The sequence below is a fragment of the Schistocerca nitens genome, chromosome 4 (genome assembly GCF_023898315.1).
Source record: "Schistocerca nitens isolate TAMUIC-IGC-003100 chromosome 4, iqSchNite1.1, whole genome shotgun sequence".
Lineage (NCBI taxonomy): Eukaryota > Metazoa > Arthropoda > Insecta > Orthoptera > Acrididae > Schistocerca > Schistocerca nitens.
In genome coordinates, this window is record NC_064617.1 from 596,593,143 (window position 1) to 596,620,006 (window position 26,864).

At 42.8% G+C, this 26,864-nt stretch overlaps 1 protein-coding gene across 1 annotated transcript in view; it reads right to left on the bottom strand.

The window, feature by feature from the left end:
* The window catches only part of LOC126253374 (spondin-1-like), a 161,743-nt gene that overhangs the window by 117,830 nt on the left and 17,049 nt on the right, over window positions 1–26,864 (bottom strand). Inside the window, exon 2 of the mRNA XM_049954654.1 lies at window positions 9,459–9,661. Within this exon, the coding sequence (XP_049810611.1) occupies window positions 9,459–9,661 (203 nt within the window). The remainder of the gene's footprint in view (window positions 1–9,458; window positions 9,662–26,864) is intronic.

Here is a 26,864-nt window from a genome sequence, read left to right on the forward strand (position 1 = left end):
TTAAGGTGCCTCCGATAATCGTGAGTCCCGCCGACTGTGAAGTACGGGCTATTTTAAGATTTCTTAGTGCTAAAGGCCTAAAAGCGACTGATATTCATCGTGAGATCTGTGCAGTTTACGGAGAAAACATTACGAGTGATGGAATGGTAAGAAAGTGGGTGAGAGCATTTAAAGATGGCCGCACAAATATGCATGATGAACAACGGAGTGGGCGTCCTTCGGTCCTTAATGAAAGTTTGGTGCAGGAAGTGGACGATAAGGTGAGAGAAAACAGACGCTTTACGATTTCCTACTTGCGGGATGACTTTCATAATGTTTCTCGTAGTCTTTTGTAAGGCACTGTGGCCGAGCACTTGAATTACCGAAAATTGTGCGCACTTTGGGTACCTAAAACGTTTACGGATGTGCACAAAACCAAACGTTTAGACAGTGCATCGACTTTCCTTCAGCGGTACCACACCGACGGTGATGATTTCTTAAGCCTAATTGTTACGGGCGATGAAACATGGGTGGCCTACGTGACGCCAGAATCAAAGCAACAGTCCATGGAAGTTGAGTAAGGGCATCGTTTTGCTGCAAGAAAATGCCCATCGGCATGTGGCGAACCAGACCAAAGATCTCATCACATCTTTTCGATGGGAAACTCTAGATCATCCTCCGTACAGCCCCGATCTTGCGCCCAGTGACTACCATCTGTTCCTGCACTTGAAGAAACACCTGGGCGGTCAGCGTCTTCAAGACGATGACGAAGTCAAAAAAGTGGTGATGCAGTGGTTAACAAGTCAGGCGGCAGACTTCTATGAGGAGGGTATTCCAAAACTGGTACAACGTTATGACAAGTGCCTCAGTATTGACGGAAATAATGTAGAAAAGTAGATTAAGGTACAGGCTTTCATGTAAAAATAAAATTATTGAGATATCTTAGCACGTATTTTTTAAATTTCAAATCGGTACTTACTTAAAAAACACGCCTCGTATACGAGTAGAACAATCTCGATCGCATGAAAGCACTTTAATTCATTCGCGGAGACCAGATTCGACCAGATGGTCTCCAGTTACGACGTATCGAGACGATGGCACGGAGAAGGAATTATGAACACCACCACTGATGTCGACATCTACAGTTTGTCTCCGTGTAATCGTCTCGACACGTCATCACAGGAGTATGGCCCGAAGATGACAGACATCGGGTCGAAACCGGTCACCACTTCTGAATAATAGTATTTTTATGCGATCAAGACTGTTTTGTGTAATATTTTATTATTATTTCATTGCGATCGTTGCTGTGCCCAATGTGTGTACAAGATTATCAAAATCTCACTCCTCTTCTATCTATCTATATACAACCATACATACACTATGTGGTCAAAATTATCCGGACACCTGGCTGAAAATGACGTACAAGTTCGTGGCGCCCTCCATCGGCAATGTTGGAATTCAATATGGTGTGGGGCCGCAAGTATACGTTTAATCAGGTGCTGGACGGTTTCTTGGGGAATGGCAGGCCATTCTTCAAAAAATGGTTCAAATGGCTCTGATCACTATGGGACTTAACTTCTAAGGTCATCAGTCCCCTAGAACTTAGAACTACTTAAACCTAACTAACCTAAGGACATCACATACATCCATGCCCGAGGCAGGATTCGAACCTGCGACCGTAGCGGTCGCGCGGTTCCAGACTGTAGCGCCTAGAACCTCTCGGCCACCCCGGCCGGCAGGCCATTCTTCACGGAGTGCTGCACTGAGGAGAGGTATCGATGTCAGTCGGTGAGGCCTGGAACGAAGTCGGCGTTCCAAAACATCCCAAAGGCGTTCCATAGGATTTAGGTCAGGACTCTGTGCAGGCCAGTCCATTACAGGGATGTTATTGTCGTCTAATCACTCCACTACAGACTGTGCATTATGAACAGGTGCTCGATCGTGTTGAAAGATGCAATCGCCATCCCCGAATTTCTCTTCAACAGTGGGAAGCAAGTAGGTGCATAAAACATGAATGTGGGCCTGTGCTGCGAATTACTCTTCAACAGTGGGAAGCAAGTAGGTGCATAAAACATGAATGTAGGCCTGTGCTGTGATAGTGCCACGCAAAACAACAGCGGGTGCAAGCCCCCTGCATGAAAAACACGACCACACCATAACACCACCGCCTCCGAATTTTACTGTTGGGACTACACACGCTGGCAGATGATGTTCAAAAAAATGGTTCAAATGGCTCTGAGCACTATGGGACTCAACTGCTGAGGTTATAAGTCCCCTAGAACTTAGAACTACTTAAGCCTAACTAACCTAAGGACAACACATACATCCATGCCCGAGGCAGGATTCGAACCTGCGATCGTAGCGGTCGTGCGGTTCCAGACTGTAGCGCCAGAACCGCTCGGCCACCAGCGGCCGGCACAGATGATGTTCACCGAGCATTTACCATACCCACACCCTGCCATCGGATCGCCACATTGTGTACCGCGATTCATCACTCCACACAACAGTTTTCCATTGTTCAACCTTCCAAGATTTGCGCTACTTACACCAAGCGAGGCGTCGTTTGGCATTTACCGGCGTGATGTGTGGATTATCACAAAATCCAAGTTTTCTCACTTCCCGCCTAATTTTCATAGTACTTACAGTGGATCCTGATTCAGTTTGGAATTGCTGTGTGATGGTCTGGATAGGTGTCAGCCTATTACACATTACGACACTCTTCAACTGTCGGCGGTCTCTGTCAGTCAACCGACGAGATCGGCCCGTACGCTTCAGTGCTGTATATATCCCTTCACGTTTCCACTTCACTATCACATCGGAAACAGTGGACTAATGGATGTTTAGGAGTGTGGAAACTCGCGTACAGACGTATGATACAAGTGAAACCTAACCACCTGACCACGTTCGAAGTCCGTGAGTTCCGTGGAGCGCCCTCTCTCACGATGTCTAATGACTATTGAGGTCGCTGATACGGAGTACCTGGTAGTAAGTGGCAACGCAATGCACCTAATATGAAAAACGTATGTTTTTGTGGGTGTCCGGATACTTTTGATCACACAGTGTATTATGAAAATGTATGCATGTATGTTCCACATCTTCTTCTAAACCACTGCATCAATTTCAACGAAAGTTGTTACACATATCACTTACTGACTGGAAGTAACCATTGTAGAGGTAAACACCACCTGCCTCTCAAAAGGGTGGGGGTGAAAGAGAAGCGTTGTTCACGGCGCACAAACAACCAGACTAAATCATCCATTATTTGAGAAAGAGAGCAGCTAATCGCTTGCAGCAGACTTTACACATAATTTCAAACCTGCAGGACACTTTTTTCTTTGAAATCCCTCACAAAATGATGAAAGAAAAAAAGCGTCTGCCTCTAACTACATTTTCACTGTTCGTACAGTAAAACTGCAGCATCAGGCTTATTACTTCTTTGCTACTAACTCTGTTCGCAAAACGTTGCGGGAGATATGGCGTCATAAACATAGAGTCGGGCGAAAACGAAACTGCAGTGCTAAATTCGGCAGAGATACAAGTGAAATACGTGTATAGATAAAGGTGAAATATGTCAAATAGAGTTGAAATAAAGATGACGAGTGTGAGGTGCGGACGGACAGAGGGAAAAGGAGCAGATCTACAGACGGGAGGGGTGGGGGAGCAGATGGACAGGGAGAAGGGATGGAGAAGATGGACAGAGAATGGGGATTGGACGGGTGGAGAGAGAGAAAGGAGAGGAGGAGGTGATAAAAGGGAAGGAGGAGATGAACTAATAGAAGACTGGAATAAATGTATACCCGGGCAACACCGGTTAGTCAGCTAGTTAAGTAATAAAACGATAGTGACCCAAAAACAGGAATCCATACACTATTAAGGTTGACACAGTTATCTGGCCGATGCCTGCCGTTAGGACATCACATTGGGAGCAATCTGAGATTGTAGACCGAAGCCTCCTCAGTCACTTTGTTTAATGGTTTCTTCAGCGATTATCTCACCACTCCCAGTCCCAAGAATAAGCGGCTCTCAGATGTATGTTCCACAGGATAAACACAGTATCACTTGGCTAACAAAACTATAACAAGAATCTAGACATAATTCAGATTGCGAACAATTACTGATAGCAAGAACCTCTGGCTCCAAAACTCAATAAGCAAATATAGAAACACTTAAAAATAATATAAGACACCACACAAATACAGAGATCTACAACACTGACCGCAAACACACTCATCAACAACACCGTCACAACACGGAAACTCAACAGATAGGTTTGTTCGCACCCACACATGGAAAAGAAACTAACGCACAGAATTACGAACATTCCCAATAGACAAGGAATGAAAATAGCATACCAAAGCAGCAGCTCAAAGCAGAAATGCCTAAAGGAGGAAGACGATACTGACAAATATCAAAAATCTACAATTTACCGACCCCAGTGCATCAGTTGTGATACTATCCACTTACGGCAGACCAGCAGCACATTTTAAATACAATACAAAAGAGTATGGAAATATGACACCATCCATGTAACATTTGCAGACCTTCTCTGACAAGAAAACCATCAACTTACCGTTATAGAAATAGACATGAAAATAGTCAGATCCAGTATAAAGAAACATCTCCTGACCCTACAAGGGAGCTTCCAAATCCAAAAGCCAATAATAGAAAAGAAACACATAATAAATTATCAGACAAATATTAGCAAACTAACAAACATATAGTAAATAAAGAACAACCACCTTAACATATCAAAAATAGTATCGTATAAACAAGGCAATACAACCACCTTACTTCACCCACCACTGTACCTTAGTAAAGACACAATATACACTCCTGGAAATGGAAAAAAGAACACATTGACACCGGTGTGTCAGACCCACCATACTTGCTCCGGACTCTGCGAGAGGGCTGTACAAGCAATGATCACACGCACGGCACAGCGGACACACCAGGAACCGCGGTGTTGGCCGTCGAATGGCGCTAGCTGCGCAGCATTTGTGCACCGCCGCCGTCAGTGTCAGCCAGTTTGCCGTGGCATACGGAGCTCCATCGCAGTCTTTAACACTGGTAGCATGCCGCGACAGCGTGGACGTGAACCGTATGTGCAGTTGACGGACTTTGAGCGAGGGCGTATAGTGGGCATGCGGGAGGCCGGGTGGACGTACCGCCGAATTGCTCAACACGTGGGGCGTGAGGTCTCCACAGTACATCGATGTTGTCGCCAGTGGTCGGCGGAAGGTGCACGTGCCCGTCGACCTGGGACCGGACCACAGCGACGCACGGATGCACGCCAAGACCGTAGGATCCTACGCAGTGCCGTAGGGGACCGCACCGCCACTTCCCAGCAAATTAGGGACACTGTTGGTCCTGGGGTATCGGCGAGGACCATTCGCAACCGTCTCCATGAAGCTGGGCTACGGTCCCGCACACCGTTAGGCCGTCTTCCGCTCACGCCCCAACATCGTGCAGCCCGCCTCCAGTGGTGTCGCGACAGGCGTGAATGGAGGGACGAATGGAGACGTGTCGTCTTCAGCGATGAGAGTCGCTTCTGCCTTGGTGCCAATGATGGTCGTATGCGTGTTTGGCGCCGTGCAGGTGAGTGCCACAATCAGGACTGCATACGACCGAGGCACACAGGGCCAACACCCGGCATCATGGTGTGGGGAGCGATCTCCTACACTGGCCGTACACCACTGGTGATCGTCGAGGGGACACTGAAGAGTGCACGGTACATCCAAACCGTCATCGAACCCATCGTTCTACCATTCCTAGACCGGCAAGGGAACTTGCTGTTCCAACAGGGCAATGCACGTCCGCATGTATCCCGTGCCACCCAACGTGCTCTAGAAGGTGTAAGTCAAGTACCCTAGCCAGCAAGATCTCCGGATCTGTCCCCCATTGAGCATGTTTGGGACTGGATGAAGCGTCGTCTCACGCGGTCTGCACGTCCAGCACGAACGCTGGTCCAACTGAGGCGCCAGGTGGAAATGGCATGGCAAGCCGTTCCACAGGACTACATCCAGCATCTCTACGATCGTCTCCATGGGAGAATAGCAGCCTGCATTGCTGTGAAAGGTGGATATACACTGTACTAGTGCCGACATTGTGCATGCTCTGTTGTCTGTGTCTATGTGCCTGTGGTTCTGTCAGTGTGATCATGTGATGTATCTGACCCCAGGAATGTGTCAATAAAGTTTCCCCTTCCTGGGACAATGAATTCACGGTGTTCTTATTTCAATTTCCAGGAGTGTACAAACAGAAGATAAGAAAAACTGGCTCGTCATACAGAGAGAGAGAGAGAGAGAGAGAGAGAGAGAGAGAGAGAACAGTGCAGGGGCTACTGATATAAACTAAGGACGAACGCAACCGGCAGTATCAAACCAAAGTACACGAAATTTCGAAATGGCATTAGACCTTAAAAAAGTGAAGATACCTGGTGTTATTGAAAAGCTACTACATACGTGTAGAGGAAAGTGAGGAATGACGTAAATGACGTAAGAAAAAGAAAATATTAGCTTCGATAATAATTTAATACTATATATAGTAGTAAGTAAACGCATGAGAACTTTTCATGATGCTAGGAAATGAAGTTATAAGAAAAACAATGTTACAGTGAGCACTGCAGATGCTTTGAATTATAAAGTGAAGCGCATTTGGTCTTTGTAAGACTTTTATTACAGTCACGAAGGGGTAGATAAAATTCCAAGACTTGAGTTAAAAATCGAGTTGAAACGCTATAAATGATACGATTCTGTGATGATATTGCTACTGTCAGTGAAAGTGAAGAAGAACTACACGGTCTTCTGAATGGAACTAACAGTCTAATGGTTACAGAATACTGACTGACAATACATCGAAGAAAGACGAAGTCATGGAAAGTATCAGAAATGAGAACAGTGAGAAATATAACGTCAGGACTGGTGATAAGAAGCAGATGAAGTAAACGAATTCTACCTAGATAGCAAAATAACCCGTGACGGGCGAGCAAGAAAGACTAGCTCTGTCAAAAAGGGTGTGTACTGCTCCAATTTTTAATCAAAGGAAGTAAAAAATTATGGATTATGCATTAGTTAATTACAATTATTAGATCTCTGATCTATGATGTTAAATACAACATGTCTTGTTTTATTCCCTGGAATCGTAAACTTTGCGAGAGTTAAATGATTTGCAGAAGATGCTTTTATGCCAAGTGCCTCAGAATATTTCCAACGAATTGGTTGTTTTTCACTTCCTGTCAAATCCATCATACTCGTGATTTAGGTATTGCATTTGCCATTTCATTATCATCATCTGCAATTAAAGATTTTTCACGCTTTCTACTTCGTACAATGACGTCAGTATCACTGGATACTTCATCATTACGTCCGGTGAACGCCACTCTCTCAACACTGTGTCATAGTTTATAATATTTTTGCTTCAAAACGAAAGTGCAAAACTACGAGCACCCTTGTCTTGTAGGTTGGATTTAACGAATTTTGACCAATTCTCGCCGCCTAATGCTATGAACTAAACCACGATTGTAACTGAGAAGTGTTTGTCTCATGGCTCAGAAACGCGATGGATCGTCTTTCGTTAACGCGAGCGTGACTCTTGAAGTTTATTTTTGGTCCCCATTTGTTTCTGCGCGTCTCACTCAAGAAATTCATATCTGGCCCAAATTTGTTATCACGAAACAGACTCGTCAAGGAGCGGTGAGGGGATAAGGGGTGTGTGATTCTTGTCCACTTCTTATGTACTTAAGGGACACTGAGACTTCCGTTCTTATAGTATTCTTGGTTTAACTGTTACAGAACTTCTGCAACAACAAGATGATTCTCGAATATTATACAAAACAACCTCCCACTCTTCTTCCTGGAATAAGACTACTTATCTTCTTCTCCTTTTGGAATTCTTTGTGAAAATCTGATGGACAACTTATTCTGTGCAACATGTGTGATTGTATCTTACACATTTTCTACATACTCGCTCAGATTTCCTCTTGTTATAACATACTGATTCAAAATTCTACTCTGAATTAGCTCTTCACATCATATTACATACGTGCTTCTAAATACATCTATTCACTTGTACGGTACACAACACAATAAGTATGCACTGATCAGCCAGAACATTATGGTCACGGATCTACTATCGATATAAACTTGTCCATGCGACAGCAGCGTCACCTGGAGAGGAATGACTGCTACTCAGACACATGCACGGTGCATGTAGTAGTAGTGAGCGTGCTGTCTGGACGTAGAATGGGAAAGGTGCGTGACCTTCTGAGTTTGACCGCGGGAATAGTGTGATAGCCTGGAGGCTCGGCACGAGCATTTCAGAAACTGCGTGACTTCTTGGGTGTTTGTGGAGTGCAGTGGTGAGTATCTGCAACACGTAGTGAAACCAAGGTGAAACCACGTCTAGACCGTTCATTACAGCTGTCGGATGTCGTAGGCTGGGCAGACTGGTAAAACAAGACAGTGGCGGGCTGTGTTAGAACTAATATCAGGCTCTGATGCTGGTCAGAGTACAAATGTGTCTGAACTCACAGTGCTCCGAACGCCCTATCGATGTGCCAATGTTAACACCACGACATTGGCAACTACGACTGAAATTGGCACGTGACCATCGGCACGTTGACGCAGTGGCAGATCGCTGTAGGGTCTGATGAAACCTGATACCTTCATCATCCTGCCGATGGCAGGGCGTAAATCCGTCGTCTTCCAGGGGAACAGCTCCTTCACACATGTACTGCATGGAGGAGACAATCTGGTGGCGGCTCCGTTATGCTCTAGGAACATTCACATGGGAACCCACGAGTCCAGTGGAGCTCGTGCAAGTCACCAAGGTGCCAAGCACGAGCTCCACTGGATCCATGGAAGCCCACTTGAATGTTCCCAGAGCATACACTGGTTGCAGACCACGTATTCCCCTTCATGACGATCATGTTTCCTGACGGAAGCGGCATTTTTCAATAAGATAATGCGCCAAGTCAGAAGGCCAGAAGTGTGATTTAGTGATTCGAGGAACACAGTGGCGAGTCCCAATTGATGTGCTGGTCCCCAACTCGCCGGGTCTGAAGTCGATCGAACACATCTAGGATGTGAATGAACGTGACGTCAGAGCTCATGGCCTCCCTTTCAAGAATTTACGGGAATTAAGTGACTTGTGTGTGCAGATAAAGTGCAAAGTCCCTCCAGCGACCTGCAAAGACTTCATTGTTTCCATGTTACATTGGTTCGCCACTGATACCTTGCCAAAGGTGGGCATAACGGCTACTAGGTGGATGGTCATAATGTCCTGTCTGATCATTGTATTAAAGAAGTGCAAGTGTTCGTGAGTTCTCCGATAGGCACAGACCAGGCCCATAAAGTAGATAATGTCAGACTCCTTCTGTTGAGGAATGAAGGGTATGAGCCTTTCAACACGTCCCTGGAACACCACCTCTGAAGCTGCTTCGCAAGGTGCAGTAAGTAACTGAAGGAGGGGCTACTAAGTACCTGTGTACGACTCCCCAGGCACGTAGCCGTTGGGGTTTCCGCTGACGGAGATGCTGAAGCGGTCGCTGGTGAGGCGCGTGCGAGGCGCCGTGTCCTCGTACGGCAGCCGGCGGCACTCGGTGGCGCTGGACGCCGCTGACGTCACCAGGCACCCCAGAAGCGCCGACAGCACCAGGCAGCTGCGGGCGCGTGCCCCGCTCAGGCTGCAACACGAGTGAAAGGCCGAAGCTAAGCCGGGGTACTGAGGCAAGAAATTTTGTTTATGGCAATCGAGGCCAGGAATTGAGCATTTCAGTGCCAGGGATGAAAATGTAGAATGAGCTGATGATTGACGAAATCTTCTCGACCTTCCATACGTGTGGCTGCGTTTAAATTCCGTGACATTTCCGTAAGTGCCAGTCTCATCATCTTCTAGCGAAATGTTGAGATTACGCGGGCGTCCCATATACATACCTCGGTAGAGGCTGTCTCCCTCACCCATTATCCGAGCGACCCGTTCGGCTCTGAGTGCGTGAAAAGTGTTATGGGATCGAGAAAGAAATGATTGTCAGAAGGACTGACTGAGCATGTATAAAAATCAAAATGACCTTCTGTGAAATTAAAAGTAAGGGAGGTAATATTAAGAGGCGATGTGAATTACACTCTTAAATGCAGAGGAGTGTGTGGATGGCTGGAGAGGTTACACTGAAGGAGGTCTCTAGGAGGAGGAGGACTTACTTGTAATAGAAGAAGAAACAGGGTCGATAGGGAAGAGACAGGGGAACCAGTATTAGAATAAAAATGTAAAAGAGCTCTGGAAGACATACTTAACATTCCATCGGCATTTACAAAATCATTAGGGGAAGTGGCAACAAAACGACTATTCTCATTGGCGTGTAGGATGTATGTGACTAGCATCAGACTTTCTGAAAGACATCACCCACACAATTCCGAAGATTGCAAGAGCCAACAAGTGCGAAAATTATCGGACAATTAGCTTAACAGCTCATCCAAGTTGCTGACGAGAATAATACACAGAAGAATGAAAAAAATTGAGGATGTGTTAGATGACGATCGGTTTCGCTTTAGGGAAGGTAAAGGCACTACAGATGCTGTTCTGACGTTCGATTGATCATGGAAGCAGCACCGAAGAAAAATAAAGACACGTCGACAGGATTTGACGACCTGGAAAAATCGTTCGATTATTTAAAGCAAGATGTTCGAAATTCTGGGGGAAATAGGGGTAAGAGTAGGGAAAGACTTGTGATGTAAAATATATACAATGACCAAAATGGACCAAGAACGAATTAATCGGATTAAAAAGGTCGTACGACAGAGATGTACACTGAGGTAATATACGTCATGGGATAGTGATATGCGGGTATACGGATGGCTGTAGTATCGCGTACACAACGTTTAAAATGGCAGTGCATTGGCGGATCTGTCACTTGTTCTGTGGCGATACAAGCAAAAAGGTTTGCGACATGGTTATGGCAGCACTTCGGTAATTAGCTGACTTTGAACGTGTAATGGTAGTTGGAGCTAAATTCATATGGCGTTCCTTTTCAGAAATTGTTAAGGATTTCGATATTCCAAGATTCACAGGATCAAAAAGGTGCCGAGTATACCAGATCTCAGGCTTTACGTTCTTGAAAACTGCATGATCACTCTTTGAAAAAAATTGAAATTTTGTAAGTAACCCTGCTAACATTGATGAATTTTGCAAAATGGGAGCTTTTGTTACAACATAAATTAATGAAGCTTTCATGCCACATACACCCATGTGTAATAAAGGTGGATCCTGTTACGCCATTTTTAGAAAATGAGTTGTATAAAATGTGATGTCGGAGTCTGTGCAACACACCTTATTAAAATATCTAAACATCCATTATTATTCTAATTATTTGATTCTTTATTTTGGTTCATGTTTTAAACTGTTACATTACGTTGTAGATTCATTTCTTTCGTTTTGGTTAATCGTTACGAACACTTGTAGTTTGAGAATTGAAAATAATGGGTAACCCATTATCATGATAAAAATCATTATAATAATGCGATAATCAGTAAGGAAAACTTTACACCATAACGTTTTAGTACACCTTCACGTAAAATCAATGAACTTTCTATCGCACTGAGAAAGATAACTCCTGTCAAACATGTTTGACTTGTTCAGGCATTAGCTTACCAGATTTCGATGCCGTCACAATAACATTTAGTGCTTCATAAAGAGATTCTTGAATTCTATCCAGTACGGCAGTGCAGATGTGTTTTGTAAATTGATAGTACAACGGGAAAAAAGTGAGGTGGAGGAGAGTGACGATCGTACTTCTCTACCAGGAGTCAGAAATTATGTCCCATGTTAGGATTGTGACAATTCCTGTTAGTGTTCTAGATTTTTGTAAATTTCTATGTATGTTGCATCACATGAACATAACAAGTTCCGGATTTTTTTTCAAAACCACGCGTTTCGTATGCCACACCCTGTTAACTGTTTGAACGAAAAACTGTGACTTCACTTGTATTTAATTATTAAATCATCCGAATTATGTATGTTCCTCAAGAAGTGACAACTTACAAATCCCCTATTTAAGTACAGATCAAGGCTGGCTAACATTGCTTCACATTATGGCTGCTGCAGTACTTTTCTCGCATCGCCAAACGTCTGTTATCAGTAAAGCGTGCCTGCTTTCATTGCAAAACTGGCACAAAGATAATAAAATTCATTGCACATATAACAGATAAAAGCTGCAGGCGACCAAAGGGAATATCATAACACTACTATAATCTGTAAACTCACTATAATCACTTGCTAATAGGTAATCCAATGATTGTGCAAGTTACATTTGTAGTTTAAGGGTTGATATTTTCGATTTCGAATACTGCAAATTCAAATTTCTGTTTCACGAAATACCGCTTTAATACAAAATAAATAGCATTGCTTCAGTTTCTCATAATCGCTGGAAGTGTTCTTCTGATGAAGGATCTAATTCACAGGGAAATATCAAATCTAAAACACTGTATAACTGAAAGCTACTGTATCCATATTACGCAACACGGTGATGAGATTCGTGCTCGACACAAGATGCTCCATGTGGATGCGTTTTCATGTGTGACAATTAATACAGAACTTCTTGGCGACATTATACTGTAATTTTGTGTAAGATTTAATGTATTGCAAAGAAGAGATGTACACTTCGCCTTTTATCAGTGGGAGAGCCTGTGCGGGTCAGCCAATAGTTAGGAGAGTCAGTTTCTCACAAACAACTTCGAGAAGCAAGGTCGTTTATTTGTCCGCTGCAGTAATCTGTGACGTGCTACATCGTATCAGCCTCTGGGACAAACAACGCCGAATGTTATCCTGCTGCCTTCCTTTTTTTTCTGCGGGCGAATGGCAGACCGACACTACAGAAGCCCATGGCGAACTACATTGTAACTTCCTGAATGATTTAGAAGTTTCTGAGAACGTAACCGAACAAACACACGACGCCATCTGTTATTCATTTCCTGAGAAAAAGACGACATCATTTATTCATCGTAATCGTCAACACCACTATTAAGAACGTCGTGGGAAACACAAACTTCCTTGATTACTAGTAACAACAGCACAAGAAAAACGCACAAGCAGACTACCAGGATCATTAAAGATGAAATCAAAACGATGTCACATTTGATTCGGCTGGAAAGCATTTTTTATGAGGGGTCATACACATACTGCAAGTTCTCATCCCTAAAAGCTCCTCAACATCTGGTAAGAGAAACTGAAACTACTGACCAGATATTTGGTTTTCGATCATTATGCGTCCACTGCAATAACTGACTCTTTCATTGGTTCTTGCTAGAATATTTTATACATTATGAATGAAAAAACATAAGACACTGGTGCATTATTGTATATTATTTATTAATTTATAAGGCGGTTTTCGTCTGTTGCACCATCGTTAGGTACAAAGGTAAATATCTGTGCCTGTGACATTTTTGTAGGGTCAAAGATTTTAAATTAAGTGCATCTGCAGACTGTCTCAGTTGGTTTTCAAAAATAACAACTGTCAACGTACGATGTAATACTAAAAAGTGAGGAACCAATGCAGTAAAATGGGATGTAAAACTATTTAGCTTAGACAAAATTAGTGACAATTTAAATAATGAACTATGTAAGAAATCACAATATTGTTCTGAGAAGAAAAATAAGCAATAGAAAACTTTGGTGGCATGCTCCAAGGGGTTTAACAATATAAGCATGTCCTTGGAAAAGGTCCACTAGTTATATTATACCTCTTCGTAACACTGGGCAATTATTCCTAGTCCGCATCTCGTGGTCGTGCGGTAGCGTTCTCGCTTCCTACGCCCGGGTTCCCGGGTTCGATTCCCGGCGGGGTCAGGGATTTTCTCTGCCTCGTGATGGCTGGGTGTTGTGTGATGTCCTTAGGTTAGTTAGGTTTAAGTAGTTCTAAGTTCTAGGGGACTGATAACCACAGCAGTTGAGTCCCATAGTGCTCAGAGCCATTTGAATTATTCCTATGTGTCTGGTAAGGAAATTTACTATCAGTGGCTATCACCGATAAGTGTTTATTATAAATAAGTTAGTCGATTCTTCCTGTCGTGAAACAGTTCTTTTTTTAATCTGTCACCCTTATACTCGTATTTTCCGGTCATGTTACACCATCGTTCCTGCCATTAACTTTATATATCTAACAACAGACGTGAATACATGTACGTTGGAATTGCGTTCATAGCACTCAAACATGTGTACTTCAACAGCACACAGATTTTTATTACTCGAAAAAAATAAATTAACGAAAAAAATTGGCAACACCAAGTTGGTAGGCGTGTTTCTACATCTGAAAAATGATTATTCAAATTTCGCGCCAGTCGCATAACATTGGCGCTAGTAGCGCAACTATGAGGATGCAAATCAGGTTTGCTTGAAATGTAAGTTTTAACCGTCGTGAGCGTTAGTTACCTTTGAGACTGGACGTGGTGAGTTGATGTTAGTCGAAAGGGATATTAAGGTGACAGAGATGCCATTATCAACACCTCACTAAGTTTCAAATAGGTGTTGTGGTAGGACTCCGAGAAGCTGGATGTTCTTCCGCGATACTGCAGAAAGACTTGACAGTAATGACTCCTGGTGACACTGGTCACGAGAATGTACGGTCTGGACGGCCGCGTGGAACTACCGAGAGGGAAGACCATGGTGTTCGGTGTATGGCTCTGGCGCATAAAACTGCATCTGCAGCAGCAATTTGAGCAGCAGCTGGCGCCGCGCCATAGTGACATAATAAACTGTTAAAAATCTGTTAATGCAAGGACAGTTCCTAGCCAGACGCCCTGTAGCGTACATTCCACTGACCCCAAACCACCGCCAGCTCAGTGGTGTCAAGCGAGAGCTAACTGTAGAGCTGGATGTACGCCTGTTGTATTTTCTGGTGAAAGCTGGTTCTGCCTCAGTGCCAGTGATGGCCGCATGTTGGTTAGGCAGAGGGTAATTGAGGGCCTGTAAACAGTCTGTCTGTTTGCTAGACACACTGGACCTACACCTGGAGTAATGGTCTTGGGGGCAATTATATATCGAGCTTCTCCTACCCACCGTGACTGCAAATTTTTACGTCAGTCTGGTGATTCGACCTGTTGTGCTGCTGTTCATGAGCAGCATTCCAGGGCGTGCTTTCCAGCACGATAACGCTCGCCCACATACCGATGTTGCAACTGGGTATATTCTACAGAGTGTCGAAAGGTTCCCTTGGCCTTCTCGAATATCAGACCTGTCTCCAATCGAGCATATATGGAACACCATTGGACAGCTACAGCGTCATCCTCAACCAGCACTAACTGTCCCTGTGTTCACGCATCAAGTGCAACATGCATGATATGTACCAGCATTTCACATCTACAGTGGTTCTTCTCGAATGTTCTCCAACCTGTTACCTAGACAAATGTGTTGTCGATCGAAATTTCATTATTCTTTATCAATTATTTTTTGGTCTTGGTGACGTTTCCCGTCAGTGTACTTAAAGGGCCACCTTGCTATATTTTAAATAATTTAGGCCGCAATATTGAAGCTGAATCACTATTATCGTGGATAAAGTAATGTTAAGACTGATTTTTAAGTGACAACTATTCAAAACCAAAGAGTGGATCAGTAAGTAATTGAGAGATGCATGCTGAGATTTACTTTGAGGGAAAGGGTTACTTGTCGAGAAAAGAAGGAAATAAATTAGAAAACAAAAAAAGGAAAAATAAACCGATCGATTACACAGCAGACTGGAATGAAAAATACGACTATGACTGCAATGAAAATAAAATGGAGGCTGGTGGGACATGTAGACAGCTGGAACAAGGATGTTCATCACTAAAAAAAAAAAAAAAAAAAAAAAAAATGAATGGAAGAGTCTAGAAGAGATCTGTATATCGCACTGAATATAAAATGTGTGACGATGATATTAGATATGAGGGCGCCGGCGACGACGACGACGACGCAGAGGCTGTTATCGTTGGAAGACGTTTCATAAAGTAGATCTCATGTCAAAGAATTATTGATTTTGTCGAATCTACAATTAGGTGAGCGTAGAAAGAAAAATATATGAAAAGTAAAACTAAAAGCGTATGTCGAATAGCTGAGTGTCGAAAATGTATCTCGATGGTGGTCTTGCTTACTGCTTGCTCTGTAAGCATTATCAGCGTTCTTGGGAACGGGACGGGGCGATAACTGAAGCACCAGTCCAGTGCTCGTCAAACTGCGGCCCGCGGGCCGCACGCGTACCTGATCAAGTATTCGTGCGGACCGCGGTTCTCATCCGTATTTTATAATGATTTGCATCTAGCAGCTAACAGGAAAATCCAAAAGCGTCAGCTAACGTTACAAGCTATTTAAAAGTGTAGTTTTCCTGCTCAGTAAAAATACAAAAATACAGCGAAAGTAATATTTTAAGATGTGCTTAATTTTAATTAACGTCGGTGAATTCGGCGAAGAGATAGACCAGGTTAGCCACTTACCTCAGGAGCCGAAAAGTATGTAGTGCGGCCTCTGCGGGGTTAGAGGATGTGAGAAGGGGAATGTTTTATTGTTTGTGTTCCAGTGCTGACAACTCAGTGGTGTATGTACCTCGTACCGATCAACTGCTATGGAACGGAAGCAACATGGATTCGTGAACGCGCGTTATATAGACGGTCATATTTAAAAAAGGCGAGCAGAAGAGAAATGACATTCTGAAAAGTTAGTACACATTTGTCATCGTATCTCGTATTGCATAATGCATTTAAATGTAAGTACAGTTACTGTTACTGATAGTTTCACTGCCAATCCCGTCAATTGACGGGACGCGAAAATTTCGGAAGACTGCCGATCCCGAAATGTGACGGAGTGAAAATTTTCCCGCGTTTAGAAACAATGCAACGTATACTGTCTGGCTCCATCGAACTTCATTGTGTTACGAGGGACGTTTAGGCTCTAAAACAGCCATTTGTTGCACGATGCCAAACAGCTGGAGGGCGGCAGCCGTTCGTTCATTTACGTAAAGATATGAAACATATGGCTTAACGTTGTCTTACGGAGGACGGAATCCTGCGTGAAGTGGAACAAGCCGGCACAAGTGACCGAGCGGTTCTAGGCACTACAGTCTGGAACCGCGCGACCGCTACGGTCGCACGTTCGAATCCTGCCTCGGGCAGGGATGTGTGTCATGTTCTTAGGTTAGTTAGGTTTAAGTAGTTCTAGTAGACTGATGACCTCAGCAGTTAAGTCCCATAGTGCTCAGAGCCATTTGAACCATTTTTGAAGTGGAGCAAGATTTTGTTGACAATAACAGTAAGGATGAAAGTATCGACGGTCCAGGCGATAATCCTAAGTTTGTGCAAGAAGAATTGTGTCAATATTCGAGTTTTTCTCGTTCTGATTTCGTAAACGTTCGATGCAACGTTGCTTTTATTTCTGATCTTACATAGTTTGAAAGACGACAAGAAAAGACACTGCATACTAGTCCAGCGAGTGTAAAATATACATGCAGAAGAATCCTTGTTTCAAAGTATTTCACACAAAAAATTATACTATGTGGAAAACAGCGTGACGTACTCCAGAAGAAGTCTCAGGATTTCATATAAGGTTAATATCATAATCAAATGTTGCCAGTGTTTTTAACAAGAAAAATGTTCAACAACGTAAGTTAAAACAGTCACTGACACTGAGCTACGTATTGTGAAATTTTAATAGATCTTCGACAAAGGCGGGATTAGTAGTTGTATCATTGTATGCAGTTGTAGTAGTGACCGCTCCCGCAATTCAGCTGCTTTTCCTTTATTTTATCCATCAGAATTGGTCGGTGAAAGTCGGTGACTGTAACACTGATAGGTTTGCTTGGTACAGAGTATCTCTGGGTTCTGCGCGTCATTTTTTATTTCTTGTACGGTGTGTTACGCGAAAGGATTCTAATTTTCAGGTTTTTTCGTATCTATTATGATATCTGTTTTCAGAGTGTGAACTGCTGCATTATTCTGCTGCCTTTAAATGATATGGGCAACGTCCTTGCCACAGTGGATACACCGGTTCCCGTGAGATCACCGAAGTTAAGCGCTGTTGGGTGTGACCGGCACTTGGATGGGTGACCATCCAGCCGCCATGCACTGTTGCCATTTTTCGGGGTGCACTCAGCCTCGTGATAACAACTGAGGAGCTACTCGACTGAATAGTAGTGGCTTCGGTCAAGAATACCATCATAACGACCGGGAGAGCGGTGTGCTGACCCCACGCCCCTCCTATCCGCCTCCTCCTCGGAGGATGACACGGCGGTCGGATGGTCCCGGTAGGCCACTCGTGGCCTAACGAGGGAGTGCTTTTTTTAAAGTAATATGTAAACACACGCAGTTTTAATGATGGATCTTTCTATATAGTTATTGACGAATTTAGAGAATACTTTTTACTCGCGGTTTTCTTGTGGTCCTCTTCTGTAAACGCATGTATTAAGCCTCACTCAGAAAGATTTACAGAACACAGTATATGTCAAAAACAAAAACAAACACTTCCAAAGATACATTGCATGTAGTCCACAGACACGATGTTACAGATAGCCCAAAAGCTGAGCTTTCCACACCAGGTATAGGGAGCCTACATACTCAACAGACACACATCAGCAGTAGCCGCACATATACCGTGGCCGACACACTTTTGGAACTATAGAGTAAATTGTCATAGTACCTCACCGACTACATAAATGTGATAAAACGGATCTGTTAGAAGAAAAAATATTGCATGAAAAACAGGAAAGAGAATCAGTGAATTTCTTCACATCCTTCGACTGTATATTAAATAAAGAAGTAAAATAGTCATACAAGACAGGACAAAACCACACCGATAGCAAATGGGCCCCCATGCCATTAGTGGATAGGACTTCACAGGCTCTTGCCAGGAAATTGCAATCCAGGAAATATAATCCAGCTTTTTACACTAGGAATACTGTTTCTCACCTTTTGTTCAACAGTAAAGATAAGATGCCACCTTTAGAGCAGAAAGGATTTTATAGGATTTCCTGCAATCTGATTGGAAATTATATGTAGGTAAATCAAGTACAGCTATAACTGCTAAACTGACTGAGCATGAAAGAAGTTTGAAAAAATAAGATTACATCCTTGCTGAACATGCTCTGGGTGAACGTTAATCATATGATATGAAATGTGATGTTCTCCATAGAGGAACTAAAGGCAGAAAACTAACATTACTTGAAATTCTGGTCATTAATAAACATAAATCAAAGAATCCTTAGCTGGTCCTTGATGACCAAACACAGTTCTCTACTCACCATTACTAAAGTAGCAGCAGCCGGTTATTATTTCTCTCACCTTTAAATAATGAGCTTCTTATAATTGTTCTACATCCACATTCCATAGACTTCTTCTCCCCACGCCCCCGCCCCACGCTCCAATATTTTCGGCCAGTTCACCACACTCACCAACTTGTCCACATAGTAGCCTGTGGCAATATTCACTTGTACAGCATATTCGTCTTATACATTCATACAGATTTAGTATTTGAATATACTGAACTATAAGATTTATTTGCTCAGAGTCTTTTTGGGTATTACGTTACGCTTGTGTTTTTTTTATAGATATGGTCATAAAGTGCCACATACCTTCGTTCAGTTATCTTTATACAGCTATGAACTCTCGCTGAAGTTTGTGGATCATCTGTATAGTATTAAATTATCTGTCGAAGGCCAAAGAAGCCGAAACCCGGTCCAAACTATTAAGTAAACAGTATTGTGGAATCTTAATATGTAATTCAAGTTTTTAATTAAATGAGTACCTTCGCAATTAATGTTAAGTATTATGTAATTATACTAAAATGTAGACTTTCACGGCCGGAAATGTCATGTCCATTATAATTATCCGGGCTGTTATGCCGTGGTCGGTTGGTGAATTCTTTGTCAAATCCCAACGTTTCGTCCCAGTCTGCGGGGGACATCTTCAAGGGGTTCTGTAGCTCGATGGAAGGTCCAACACACCCACTGGCTCGCTACTGACTGCCGCTAAATTCCGTATCCGCGCGCTCCCGCGCTGCGGCGTGGCGTCACGTATTTTGAAATTTAGTGATTTGTCTTCCCCGTATTTCAGGAACCACTGTAGCCATTGACATGAAACTTTTACAGGACATTAAACTCTATATCTACCGAACTGCAATAATTGCATTTCAGCCACTACTTTCGGAAATACAATTTTTTAATTACATGGTTACAATTTTGTGCACTTTTTTGTACGTTATCCTAAATAATTTTAATTATAAACAACATTATGTTCTTCTTTTAGTTCATTTGACTCAGGAATATTCTATTCGAAGTAGTTTCTGAGATTTAGGGAAAAATGCAACAGAAAATTAAAATTTTGGGGAACTGCTTCTAACGTTTCAAAAGTCTGTAACTCAATATACGCTTAACTTTTTTATTTTTAGACACTCAGAAGCACCCTGTACCATGCTGTATATCAACCTCTTGATCTTTTTCAAAGTTTTTTTTCTTTTCTTCTTTATGGACTCCTTAGTGGCCAACTGTGCTGCATCAATGCGAACCTTGTCCATCCGTTCAAGTTCTCTAATGCTGTTTGTTTGCTCCAGGATTAATTCCCATATGCTATAGCACTTTTACCCTACCAATGTTGCCATCATTAAAAGCAATAACTGTGATGTCACCTTCAGACACCACACTTGCTAGGTGGTAGCCTTTAAATCGGCCGCGGTCCGGTAGTATACGTCGGACCCGCGTGTCGCCACTATCAGTGATTGCAGACCGAGCGCCGCCACACGGCAGGTCTAAAGAGACTTCCTAGCACTCGCCCCAGTTGTACAACCGACTTTGCTAGCGATGGTTCACTGACAAAATACGCTCTCATTTGCCGAGACGATAGTTAGCATAGCCTTCAGCTACGTCATTTGCTACGACCTAGCAAGGCGCCATTATCAGTTGCTATTGATATTGTAAATAATGTACAGACAAGAGCTACGTTCAACATTAATGGATTAAAGTTAAGTATTCCACCATCTGCGTCCGTTTTTGTAAGTTCTAATTTCCTTGTCCTGTTCCAGACCTCACGCCAGCCTGCGTGAGCTTAAACGCGTGCCTTTCGGCTTCCTCTAAACTTCGTGGGTTGGCTCTCCTGCCAATCCACAACAATAACAACATCACTGACCTCCCACATTTGTGTCTTCATTCCAACAAAAATATTTTTTGGTAAGCGAGTCAACATAAGATTCATTGGGATTTTGAGTCTGACCATGCAGACACTTCTTCAGTAATTCAGGATAGATCACTGAAATTAAGTTTCATCATATCCATGACTGCTGCTGGGATGGAATGTTTATGGCTTTATGATCTGGTGGGGTACTGGGAACTGCGGTAACGAATCAGCCCCAGGAGGACAAGGGTAGTGTACAGGTTTTTCAACAGTTGACAGTCTGTGGAAGAAGGTAGCCCATACTGCCTGCTTCATTTTCAACAAATCCTCAGTATTATTTCTAACGGCCAGTCCATAATACTGCTGTGGTTCATCAATCATTTAGTCTGTCATCCTGCCTCTTATGGTTTTAACATCAGAAAGTTTCTTGTCTCTCAATCTTTGTTTCAACTTCCTCAACCTGATACGCATCCTCATCGGGACATGACCTTTATAACACAGCAATCCACAGCCTTCTACATAAAAAAATTACCGTTTTTTTTAGATCTTGAACTAATGCACATAAAAGATTTAACATTTTCAACCAATGTAGACTATATTTAGAAAATAAAATACTTCCCATATGAGTTTGTAAGTGATTATATATATATCATTTTATTCGGAAAATTGCAAATTTTATAATGAGATAAAAATCCGAAAATGCGTAAAAAAATTTCCCACTTTAACTCCCCTTAAAAAAGAAAAAAATATACAAAATATAAATCGATTGCCTATCATGTATTGAGGCAAGAGAAAAATATGAATGCTTGCATGAAGTCGACATAATGATCAAATATGCAAAAGCTATGGCTATCACCTCTCTTACCGCAATTTTTTCAAAATAGAATCTCATGTTTCCCTCTGCAGCATCTACGGAAATTACTTTCCAAACCCAGCTGCAGAAGCAGCTTCGTCCCCAGCTTCTACGAGTGCCAGTAGTCTCTTCTGGACCCTTGAATATCCACAGATCAGAAACCCGGGACCAACTAATGACTGCATACTGTTTGTCTGTTCCTAATCGCAATGAGGAGAAGACCTCAAATGAACCACTTCTACCAAAAGTGAATGAGAGACAAAAAAAGGAAACCGCCACATACCCCCTCAGGGAAAGAGCGGTACCTAAAGGATGCACACTAACATCAAAACACTGGCAACTGGTCATCAGTGAAGTGCTTTTCTTAGAGAGCAACACATGCCCCTCCCCAGAATCTCTGCCCATCAGAGGTGAGGATGGTGTGAGTTAACAAGCATTTCACTCTCATTTAAGTATACGGCCGAAAGAGCCCGCCTTCAGGAATTGTGAAACGAACCCTGTCGTCCAGGACCATGTGCCACAAAGAGCGCAGATTCGCCATGAGATGGGGAAATTCAGTGGCATCTCTTGTACTGAATGAGGCCTAAGGGCTGTAGTGTGCGACTGAGACAGACGAGAACCTACATCATAGGGAAACCTCATAGAAGCTGTTTGTGGCCAGGGAGATGTAGCAGTGTTAAATATGACAGTCCTAAGATCGGCCATGAAAGGAAACATTTACGAAAACTATTTAATTCTGTAATAATTCAGGGCATGAAGCCATGGTAATTTCAATCTACCATCCTTCATGAATTTTCGTGGTGATCCCAATAAAACTTGAATACTGATCATATCTATAATAGTTTAGGATTTACTGTGAAAGTGAAATTAACAAGTTTTGTTAACAAAGACCGGAATGCTTAAATGTGAACGCTTTGGTCGATCTTAACGATCGATATTTCATTTAGAACTGCATCATTAAAATGACAAATTTTGTAAATATCAACTCTGTAACTTTATTTGTCCAAGAGATATAGTAAATTTAAATTACCAGTATTTTCAGTTAAGCATCAGATCATCATTTCCTCCACACAAAACACATTGAACGATGACAGCATTACACTTATTGAATGATTAAGTAACAGAATATTTGTTGTAAAGTTTAGTGCATAATAATTACTTTTGTTCTTTATTTATTTGTCGGAAAGAACATTGGTACAGGGCTACTTTCTGTGGCATTCAAAGCTAAGAAGGAAATTATATTGGTTTCATGTAAAAGAATTTAACGTTTATTATGTAATGGATATTATTGTTACTTTGTTTAGCATGTAAAAGTGGTCAAGCTTTGATTATTTAAATATGTTAACGTGTAAAATAATGTAGAATAAACTGTAGCCAATCAGATGGACGGCATCAGGGAAGGGAACTGCACTAGTCAGTTGAGCGACGATGTTCGGCATGCGGGAAACGCAGCCGGAGACGGGCAGAGGGACAACGCGGTCGGAGACCCGAAAGCTGACTTTCGGTCTTTGCGTAACTAAGAAATGGAACGACTTAGAAAATTTCGCGTTGTGTGGTATCGCGGGACTTGGTCTCTGAGCGGTGAGCAGCCGCGCGCCTGGTGTAAACTCTTTCGCGTAGTTAACGACGTGGTGTATTGGACTTGTGATTCGCAATGAGATTGTGAATCATCGAGCTGTGTCAAATGTATATGCGCTCGAGTGTAATAGTAATTCTAAATACGACCACTTTCGCTATTAGTTTGCTTTCTGAATAAACATTATCCTAACCAAATCGCAACTGTGTGGCCTACATAATTTCTGGGTCGGTAATTTAGCTCCGGATATTATTATTAGTGTTGTTACATGTTACATCAATAATGTACGTTTCATATAATTTCGCAAACTTGCCATCAGCTAGACAATTTAGCCAAAGGGTCACAAGTGTCTAATTTATGGGACACGTGTGGTTCAACACCTAGATGAGTTTGAACCAAGACATCTAACATCTTCGGTATGTTAGCTCGCAGTGGTACCACTTCAGTTAACATTGGTTCAGAATCCGCTGGCGTTGCAGGATCTGTTTTTCTAGCACGTTAACTCATATAATGAATCTTTAACTAACTGAGAACAGCTTCAGTCTCTGGCCTTATCAGACGCTATGGTGCCAGGGGCTTATTCGATTATCAGGTGATTCAAAATCTGAATGTTACTCGAAGGTACTATTTTCTCAGGGTCTACAGTCATACTTGGCTCGAAGCACCGGTGAGACAGTATCATCATTCTAATTCTTACACCATGCAAAAACCCAACGTCTATCGCAGCTGCTAAGGTGGTTTGTCTAAAGTGAAGTAACTGGCCTGTTGGGTGCTCGCAGGTGTCGTTTGCACCTGCACCGCTATTGCTTCCAACGATGTATGGAGGGGAATCCACTCACTGATGATGTGTGTCTGAGCCAACGTACCAACCCATTACTCTCACTAACGTACTCTGCAAATTGATTGAAAGGATGGTCCCCTGCCGATTACGTTGGGTTCTCGAATCTTGAGGCCTTTTGTCCCACAATTAGCGTGGTTTTCGTGAGAGACGATCCACACCGACCGTTCGGTTAAGTTGAGAAAATCCATCAGGATTTTTCTAAACACCAACACCTCATTGCAGTCTTTCCTGACCTTCATAAGCTATATGACACCATTTGGTCCCATTACATTTTTCTTACCCTGCATGACTGGGGCCTTCCAGCTCCCTACCGATACTCATACGCCAGTTTTTATCCCACCCGTTGTTCTGTGTTAGAATTGGTACATCACTCTGGACCCACGAGCAACTGACCGATATACCAAATCTAACATAGAAGGAAAGGTGGGGCACAATCTGACGAATAAGAATCGGTAGGGAGGCTGGAAAGCCCCAAGTAAAATGTGATGAATCCAACCGGTGTCATAGGCCTTATGTATGCCAGGAAAGACTGCAGTCAGGTGACGGTGTTCAAAAAAATCATGACGGATTACCGTTTCCAACCTAAGAGGATGGTCCGTTGTGGATCATCCCTTGGAAACCTCAAAAATATTTTGTACCTCTTGTAAACCTATGATCAACAGAGACTGAAGTAGTAGGTCTTGTGAAACTAAGAAGAAATAACTTTACTGTGAATAGAAACACAGCAATAAGCAAACTAATGTCAGTCTCTTAGAAAGGGCTCGGTTTCTGCAAATCTGTTGAATGCTCACTGATTTTCGAAAGGGCACGACGCTGACCTTGAGACTGCCGTACACTTACCATAGCATCTCTATCTGTATCGAATTACCTCCTGCCCTGCCGTGGGCCATAGACCTGGATTTAATTATTCCAGAGCATCGGTTTCCCGGGGTGGTGTGGGAGTGGGGGTCATGGGGGGGGGAGAGGGGGTGGTTGTCTGGAGCACCTTATGCAGAAAATTTCAACTGAGACTTTCGGATAACTGTTAGCAGATCCCTGCGGTTCGGCTCCAAGTTTTCTCCTGAGCCTCAGACGAAAGACACTTACATTTCACGATCTATCGCAGAATGTCCTCAAATCTCATTTTCCCTGTGTATGTAAAAAATTCAGTTTCCCTTCCATTCCTCAAATAGGACCATATCGTCATTGTTGACTGACTTCTCGATTTCTGCCTGCCAATCCCTGCCATTCTAAAAAAGAGTGTCTCTCCCTCTCCTTTCTCCCGTACTCCAAGAATTTTCCTCTTTTCCTTTTTTCGCTGTCCAAGTGCCGCGAGAGGGTTTCACATTCTGCATACTTCAAAAGTAACAGTCCTTTCCAGGGCTCCCAGTTACTGGCGTAGGAGATTGTTTTGGTATTTGTCCGTCACTCTCTGCACATAGCACAATGTCTTTAGTTCTAACTGCACACTAATTCATTACAGCATGTTCGAAGGGAACTCTGCATCCACCCTAAAATATGACATGCTTTCCGCGTGAGTTGCTGTTGTAATCGATTGGAGCCTAAATGTATACTGAATGGGATCACTGCTGTCAGCTATAGCGGAACATTTCGCGCTATCAGCGGCAACGATTGAAAATTTTTCCCTAAGATGGTCGTAGATTGTGTTACAAAAATTAGCAGCATAGAGATAGTAGTGATGACAGTTTCTGCAGGACCTGACCATCATTTTGCAGGACAATGCTCAAGCACGTACAGTGCAAGATGTTACTGATTTGTTTGACTGATGGGACTGCTAAGTGCTATACTACCTACTGCACTCCCCTGACTTAAGCCCTCGATTTCTAAACTGAAGGAAACACTTCACGGCATTCGCTTCAGAACTGCTACAAATTCGTCGGCAGTAGACAGCACCGCTCGAACTGTCACCACAACTGGCACTGCTAAGAGTATGCTACGACTTCCACATCGCTGCCAACGGGTTGTACACAATACTGGTGACTACTTTGAAGGTCAGTAAAACTTTGAAACACGTATCTATTTTGTACGAGCAGTATATAAATAGTTGCCACTATTAAAGTTCCAACCCTCGTATATTGCTATGATTGGTGCATCGTATCATTTGAGATATTTGAGAAAGAGGAAAATAGTTTTTTTTAATTGGCTCCCGCTCACAGAATTTTCAGCACTGGCCATCATGTAAAGTTTTTATCAGTCCACTAAAAAAGTGAGTGTACAACAGCAATTTGAGTCAAGACATTAAAGAGAATACTCTAACTGAATTACATCTTGTTTCAGTGTCTTCCTTCAGTCATTAAAATTTAACAGTGGTGTCCGCGTTTTTCGTACTAATGCAACGTCGTCTCTTTATGCAGTCATAAGAATGTTATGCAATGTTAACGCAACTGACGTCTTTGATAACGCCTGACATACATAAACTGAACGGGGAGCCGTTTCTGTAGTAGCATCTGCCTAGGGCGAGGTTATCAAGTACTAGTGTTCTGCAGAACCACACATAACGATTTA